We start from the raw sequence: 8288 nt of genomic DNA, 5'->3' as shown, positions 1-8288 counted from the left end.
AAATCTTCTTTTTATTATTATTTTTTTATTTATTTATTTATTTTAATAATAACTCTTATCATTATTGTATTATTGATTTATTTATTTTAATAATAAATCTTTATTACTCCACCGTTAGGAGGCGATGTCGTCAAATCGATCGGTTCCTCTTTGCTGTCGCTCATTTGATGACGTCGAATCGGCGCGTCACAAACGTAAAGCGTACAACAGCGGCCTGTGTTTTCACTCGAGCCCTGTAATTTTTAGTCTTCGGTGGAGGATTTCTCTCTGCAGTCCGTCACCATCATGAAACTAGTCCGGTAAGTAGATGTGAGAAGTGACTTTGTATCGAGTGATGTGATGTGCAGTGGTGAAAACAGCGCGATGAAGAAGGATGGAGTGAGATAATAAACTGAGAGGATGAGGCGGGAACGGAATGAATGGAGGCTGTCCGGTGTTACAACGGCCCGGCTCCAGGCTTTCAAATAACCCTGCACATATGTGCTAACTTCTGACCTGTGGTTTAGCTGTATACTACCGCAGGATTAATCTTATTTAGCTGGAAATGTTTCCAAACTATCTTTCTCAAACATCCCGACATGAATGCTAACGTTAGCCTGTTAACTCTCCGGCCCTGTGTAAGTTCAGTTAACGATACGCTAAAAACTGAACGCTAGTGTGGTGCTTTCAAGGTTTAAAAGGGGCTTGAATTTTAACCAAAGTACTTGGAACAGCTTGAAAAGTATGTTTATATGAGATGGCATACGTTATATACAATATATTTTTTATACAAGGTGTGTATATATACACAATAGAGAAAGGAGTTACCATGAACTGAGCATTCAAAAGAAAATACATATAATACAGAGAAAAGATCTCCACATTTGAGACTGAAAACAGCATTTCTGACATATTTGCATGAAAAATGAATTTGGACCATTAACAGATGGTTCGAAATAGTTGATTTATATATCTGTTGGTCTATTAGTTGATTAATCGTTGCCTCACCAATGACAAATCCATTTACAAACGTTGAAACGCTGGTGTTCTGTAATTCGTCGCCCCTCTGTAGAAAGCTGTCTGGAAACATAATTTTGGTTGTTTATAGCACAATGACATCTAAATGATCAGCATTGATGATTACACCTTGAAATGCTTGGAAATTGCTTGAATGTGACTTTGGAAAAGGTGTAGGGACCCTGCATGTATCTTTCATTCCTAATCACAATTCAAACGCGCCGGGGTTTGTAATGTTGAAATGTTTTTGTATAATTGGGGAAATGTTGGAGTTCAACGACTGATATGTTCACACTGTAATCTTTCAGATTTTTGATGAAACTCAGCCATGAGACGGTCACCATTGAACTGAAGAATGGCACCCAGGTCCACGGCACCATCACAGGTAAGAGCCAGCTGGTGCTTTGTTTAAATAAGTTGAACTTAACCCCCTGTACATGTGTAAACTTCAGTGAAGTTATATTCTTCAAAGTTCACATCATGACTCCAGTTTTCGATTTCACTTGATCACCAAGTGCACCTAGGGGTGACGTTCTAAATATACACCCAGGAGACAGTTTATTAGGTTCACCTGGCTACAGCTAATGCATGTCAATACAATGCTCTCATCAAGGTTAAACTCTATAACAGTTCGAACAGTAGCCTGACGATTGATTTAAGGGTTATTTCGTGGGCAGCAGCCTGGTGCTGCTGGACGCTGTGCACGTCCCTGTCAAAATACTTTCATTCACTGATTTCAGGCAGTTGTTTCTCTCTCAGATCCATACTTTAGTGGATGTTTGCTTGTTCAAGTTTTTCCATCCCGTTTCCTTTCTTTTCCCATTTAGGTGTCGATGTGAGCATGAACACCCACCTGAAGGCGGTGAAAATGACCCTCAAAAACAGGGAGCCCACTCAGCTGGAATCGCTGAGTATCCGTGGCAACAACATTCGCTACTTTATCCTTCCTGACAGTCTCCCCCTGGACACTTTGCTGGTTGACATCGAGCCAAAGATCAAGTCCAAGAAGAGAGAAGCAGGTGAGAAATATCAAGGTGTTCAGCGCAGAGATAACAGTAACCATCTTGTGTTTGAAAGTATGTGTATATTTTTTGTGTCCGAGTGTTTTGGAAGTTTAAGACGCAGTGTATTAATGTACTGTCTTTGTACTCACGCGAGGCCCTGTAGACCGACAGTGGCGACACATTTACAAATTTAAATCTACCAACCCGACAAAGGCAGAGACTGTTGAGTCGTCGCAAAGACTGCGGCCAACTAGCACATGGAGTAATTTATATTCGTCATTCAAAAAGGGGAAACTGGAAGAAGACCCATCAGAGATGCTAGTTAGCCAATTAGCACATTAACAACACAGGGATGTTGAAAGAACAAAGGCTTTATGAAGTGCACAACAACATACAATGAACAGTTTCTGCTTAAGAGCTTGACGGGCTCTTACAGAAGAGGCGAGTGTCCTAAACCGCACACTGCTGATCTTAGGATGTTGATTAAAACTAGACCCTTTTTTAAGGCAACGGTCTTAAAATCTTCAAGGATGAATCCTGTCATTTTAGCAGCGGTGAAAGCAAAAGGTGCTGCCCTGTGACAGAAATATATACACCTCACTTTGTTGTTGCTACTAAAGGGAGAATTCAAGCCCCTATTTTTCTGGCTTTGCTCAAAATTATGTCAAACTATGGATGTTGCTACAATACATAGCAACCCCCTAAATTTGAACTTGAACCATGTTTAGAAGGTAATGGCTGGTGAATTATAATCTGACTGCAAATGATTTACAGTCATCAAATTGTGTTTCGGAAAAGTTAGTTTTTATACTGTAACTTCTTCAGCAGCTGTTTTTGTCTTGTTAATAGTGTCGGTGTCTCAGTTAGTTGTCCAGTCTCCTTCCTACAATATGACTACTTTTGGGGGGGAAATGATTAACTTGCAAATGCGGGATAGTTGTTAATCGCACGCTGAGCTGACTTTGTTAATTAGACAGGTGGTTGGTCATACAATTTAAAATGGTAAGACCAGTAACATTATTTTTGTAAGTGGCTGTTTAAATTCTCTCTACAGGACAAAAACTGCCTCTTAACCTTTTTTAAAGACCAACCCACGGCTTGTTTTTGTTTAAGAAAGTGACTTGGTATTCAGTGGTGGATGGTCTGTTCTAAATGTTGAGTAACCCACGCAATGATGCTGCAATACCCACCGTGAATGTTTGACAAGTGTCGACTGTCACTTCTGTCTTCTCAGTGGCTGGACGGGGACGAGGCAGAGGACGAGGGCGTGGCAGGGGAAGGGGACGAGGCCGCGGCGGCCCCAGGAGATGATCACCAGGCTGTCTATTTGCTGCTCACCTCCTCACTGTTTGTACAGGATTTTTTTTTCTTTTCTCAGAGGAAACATTTTGTGAATTTCCACGTGTTTTTTTGTTGAGTTATGTTTTTTCCTTTTTTTGTACATTAAAATCCTTGAGAGGATAAATGTGACTCTGTGTATTATTGCACCAGTGGTAACAGGATTGTTTTTGTTTTTCACTTTGTTTCCCTTTTTGTTTTCATTACATATCTGAATAAAATACCTTTGCGTGGAAATGAATATCCCCCAAGTGCTCATTAGAAAGAAATCCAGATCGACATAATAATGCATTTGTAGTTTTTCTTTGTGAATAAATGAGTTTTTCTAGGGACACTTGGCAAACTGAACAATTATTTCCAAATGTCTATTTGAAACCTGGTATATGGAGGTCAAATTACATCCAGCACAGTCTGGTAAACAATAAAATCTTAATACATTTCTCCAGATTACATGGAAAACATTTAGGGATGGAGTATTATTTAAGTATTTGAAATTGTGCGTTCTTACAGATAGAAAAGAAACATGGATACTTAGTTGATAAGCAGGATTCATACGGGTGCTGGAAATCCGTTAACACTTGAATTTTAATGTTTTCAAGGTTGTTGTTTTTAAGTGTGTTTATTAATTTTCATAGTAATCACTACAACAGGATAAAATACAGGTGCAGAACAAAACTATCACAACAAGGATCATCTTAAACGAGAAACTTCAAACGGCAGAAGCATGTGTTATTTTGCATGGTCCAAAATCTTAATAATCCGACACCTCCCTCCAAGTAAAAAGTAAAACAAACGCGTATAATAAATACATTGCATTTACGTTTGTTGATGGTTTACATACAGGGGCATGAGCCCCCCTCCCCAAAGACTCCTAAGAACACCATAAAAGATCTGCACATACTCTCAAAAGTGAGATGTTTTCCAGCCAGTGAATCTGATATTTCTGCAGACAGACACTAACACTTGGTCTAGTAGTGGATTTCCATGATTTGGCTATAGTGGATTTGGCTTGTAGCATGCAAAAAATAATCATAGATTTATTTGCCTTGCTAAAGTTATGGTTTATCGGAAAAATACCACGGATTCACAGTTTGGAGTCAAACCAGCGGTCGATGGTGTAGTGTGCCCTCTCCACCACACCTGCAGCACGTGTCGGGGTTATTGGGGTTGAATTTATTTAGCTGAGTTGGTGTTGCATAGATTCTCATTATCCACTTGTGTTGAAGTAGTTTCAAATGTTTTTTTTGTGATTTTAAGCATTCCTCGGTGTAAATTACTGAATTTAAATCCTCACACCATGTGAAACTTTTCCTTTGATCCTTGAAGTAGGTCCCCTCTTAGGATTTTGATTTGTTGCCATTTCTTCCACAGGCCCAAGTGCAGGTAGAGATAAAGACTTCTGTAACTTACATATAAAGCTTCTTATCTGCAGGTATTTAAAAAATGCTTTGGTTGGATGTCATATTTTTGTTTCAGATCGACAAACGACAAGAGAGTGTTGTCAAATATATCAGCAATTTTACTTTGTTTGCCCAAATTTTGAATCCCACATCTTTTTTTGCCAGGTTTAAAATCACTGTTTCACCAGATTGGTGTAAAATGAGATAACACAGGTATCTCGCCTTTATGTTTATGAACCTCATACCATACCAGAATTGTGTTTTTAACAAAGGGATTATGTGTTAACGCCTTTAATTCTTTTAATTTAGCTGAGTAAAGATGTGAATTGAGTGGTAGAGGGGGTGGACATACTTCTTTCCATACTCATCCAGGACTGTGGCGTTTCCTCTGAGCGCCAATGATCTCAAGGTTTGAAAAGTGTTTGCATTTTGCATAAAGTGCTTGAAATGTATGTTCTATTAGATGGCACATTTGATATAACACAGAGAAAAGGAGATCTCCATGTTTAAGAGACATTTTTGCAGGAAAAATTAGTTAGATGATCAAAAAAGTAGATTTTATTTCTGTCATATGTTTGTGGAGTTTAGCTGTCTAAAAAACATGTTGGTTGTTTATAGAAAAATACCATCTAATTGAATGTGATGAACAAGTGCAATAATAAATAAACTGAATACTGAGTACTGTACAGCATACAAATGTGTAGTTTACCACAGCTGTGAGGTGCTGGAAAAGCATGAAAATGCACCTTGAAATGGTTGAAAAGTGCTTAAATGAGACCGTAGGAACCCTGGATTAGATGGTGTTGACTGGGATCTGAATAATGCGATTAAAATGCTCCACCCAGAGAACATTTGAAAGGCTGTGTGGATGTAAACACACCTCCCATGGTCCTAAAGTCTGCACCACAGGAGGCTGCATCTCACCCGGAAGTAAAAAAAATAAATAACATTGCAGAGTCAGAGAATAATTTCTAGTCTTCAAGAAAGAAGTGACAACCACGTGTATTCCTCCGCCCGTGTTCATTATATTTATTATATATATATTATATTATATTATATTATGCTCTGCAGGGTAATGAACACCTCTCATTAGTGTCCGGTCGTGATGCTTTCAAACTAAAAGTCGCAGCCGCTCACTCACGAGTCATTCATTGAATGCTGTCCGGCCAGTCTGCCTCCACGGCAGCCAGACGAAGACGCGTCCTCCGGGACTTATTTGTAGAGTACACCGGCCTCAGTGCTCCACCTTCCGCTAAACACCGACGCTGTGATATTGACTGATATCAAAAGATGTCCAACGGCCGCTTCATGTATTTCGCTTTTGGCAGCAACCTGTTGAAAGAAAGACTGCAACTGGCAAATCCCTCTGCGATATTCTGCTGCACAGGCCGACTCCAGGTAAACACACACACCAGCGTGTTACTGAAGACATGTCTTTGGTTTTGTCTTCACTGTGACTGTTTACATGGCGTGCATGTACGCGGGGAATTACAAAACACTCGACGAGCTGCTGTTGTGTGTTATACCCGGAGAAATGTCGGTGTCTGTAAAGCAGGTTTGACACACGGAGAATTATTACGTCATTAGTATGTTTAATGAGGCTGCACGCGCCTGTTATAAACGCTTCCAGGTCGAGATTATAGACGATAACGTTATATGGTCGGTACTTAATGCATCAATAAATAAACACAGAAATAAATCAATCAACTAAATGCTAAAATAAATAAATACAGAAATAAATTATGCATAATGCATAAAGAAATAAAAATAAATGAATCGACTAAATGCTGAAATAAATATATAAATACAGGAACAAATTACTAAATGCAGAAATAAATTAATAAAATAATGCATGGATACATGTATAAATAAATGCAGAAATAAATAATTGAAATAAATGCTGAAATAAATAAATACTGAATTAAACAAATGAATGCATAAATAAATACATTTAGGTGAACAAAAATGTAGAAATTAATGTAAAGCATTTATTTATTGCTACATTTATTTATGTATTCACGTATTTATTCCTGTATTTATTTATTTATGCATTAATTTATTTATTCCTGTATCGCATCAGTCGACATTAATGATGAGCATCTGTAACTGCAGCTGCAACAACAGGACAGAGTTCCTGCTGTGATGACACAAACCCCTGTGTGTGTGTGTGTGTGTGTGTGTGTGTGTGTAGGATTATGAGCTGAACTTTGGCCTGTGGGAGAAACATGTGGAAAACATTTGGCACGGTGGAGTGGCCACCATTGAGTCCTGTCCAGGGGCAGAAGTGTGGGGGGTGATCTGGACTTTGAGCAATGAAAACCTCCTGAGCCTTGACGAGTGAGATTGAGACACACACACACACACACACACACACAGCTGTTTATCAGTTAATGTTTGTCACTTTTAACAAACCGCAGCATGGTTCTTCACTGTCGTGTCCTTAGCCAAGAAGGGGTGAGCCTGGGAAAGTACTCTCCACTGGAGGTTTCAGTGGAGACGGACCAAGGCCTGGTGCTCTGCAGGGCTTACCAGATGAACAACTTCCACGCCTGCCCTCCCTCTCCTCAGTACAAACAGGTGTGTGCATGTCAACACAACGCTATGCTATGCAATATACCACACATTACAATTTACTTTGTCTAAATCAACGTGCTCATTTGAATGTCTCTGTGTGTTTCATATAAGGTGGTGTGTCTGGGTGCAGAGCAGAATGGACTCCCGGTTGATTACCTGAAGAGGCTGCAGACCATTCAAACCAACAACTACAACGGCCCGTCAGTCCTTGATCAAATCAAAACAGCCCCAAAGTAGATTATTGGAAGTTCACACCCTTGGCTTTGGACAACCTCACCAAAAAGGTCCATTTAGTCAGAGAAAATAGAACAGAAAACAAAATAAAGAGTCGCTATTAAGTTCATGAATTAACTTCAGAGTTTCTGGAGCTTTCAAACGCATTTTAGTCTCCATTATTACCTTAATGACGTAATTAATATAAGTATAGTGATACTGATTAAATGCGTATAATGTAATAGTGATGAAGACTTTGAGGTTTGGTTAACAGACCGTGGAGAAGGTTAGTCACTGAACCCGGAGTGAAGTTTTTCTAAGGTCAAAAATAAGACTCTGTTATGAAGTTGGATTGGCACCGTGTGGCCAGAAATTGGTAATGCATGTATTTAATGAGACTTTGTTCGGGGCTAACACATACCTTATCTTTTATTTTTCAAGCTGCTGTGAAAAAGTGTGTTATATGTGAGAGCCATCAGTGGAAGACTGAAGTGTTTGTGCCAGGCAGAAAAGTGTTTAATTTCAGTATTTCTCAGGGGAATATTAAACACTGACAAAACACCTGCATGACTTCACTTGGCAGCATTTATTTTGACTTTAACCAACGTGTTCTATTCCTGCTGATGAAGAAATAAAAAGTTGTTGTTTTGAACGAGATTTCAGGTCATTAAGTAACACACAAACATACCTAGGGGGGCTTAAACAGTAATGTAAAATGATTGGTTTTGTTATAAAGTGAACAATTTACATAAAAGGAAACCAC

The 8288-nt window shown here is 39.1% G+C and overlaps 2 protein-coding genes across 2 annotated transcripts; both read left to right on the top strand.

The window, feature by feature from the left end:
• The first annotated feature begins 194 nt into the window (after positions 1-194).
• Positions 195-3554, top strand: snrpd1 (small nuclear ribonucleoprotein D1 polypeptide). Its single transcript, XM_083925762.1, has 4 exons — positions 195-299; positions 1305-1381; positions 1824-2015; positions 3235-3554. The coding sequence occupies exons 1-4, from the start codon at positions 286-288 to the stop codon at positions 3309-3311; spliced, it is 360 nt and encodes a 119-aa protein (XP_083781888.1). The 5' UTR covers positions 195-285; the 3' UTR covers positions 3312-3554.
• A 2403-nt stretch (positions 3555-5957) lies between these two features.
• ggcta (gamma-glutamylcyclotransferase a) lies at positions 5958-8058 on the top strand. Its single transcript, XM_083925163.1, has 4 exons — positions 5958-6136; positions 6930-7075; positions 7183-7315; positions 7424-8058. The coding sequence occupies exons 1-4, from the start codon at positions 6029-6031 to the stop codon at positions 7547-7549; spliced, it is 513 nt and encodes a 170-aa protein (XP_083781289.1). The 5' UTR covers positions 5958-6028; the 3' UTR covers positions 7550-8058.
• Positions 8059-8288: the final 230 nt, after the last annotated feature.

The sequence above is a fragment of the Echiichthys vipera genome (genome assembly GCF_963691815.1).
Source record: "Echiichthys vipera genome assembly, chromosome: 13".
Classification (NCBI taxonomy): domain Eukaryota; kingdom Metazoa; phylum Chordata; class Actinopteri; order Perciformes; family Trachinidae; genus Echiichthys; species Echiichthys vipera.
Note: the sequence above shows the minus strand (reverse complement) of the source record. Positions and strands in the feature narration are given on the sequence as shown.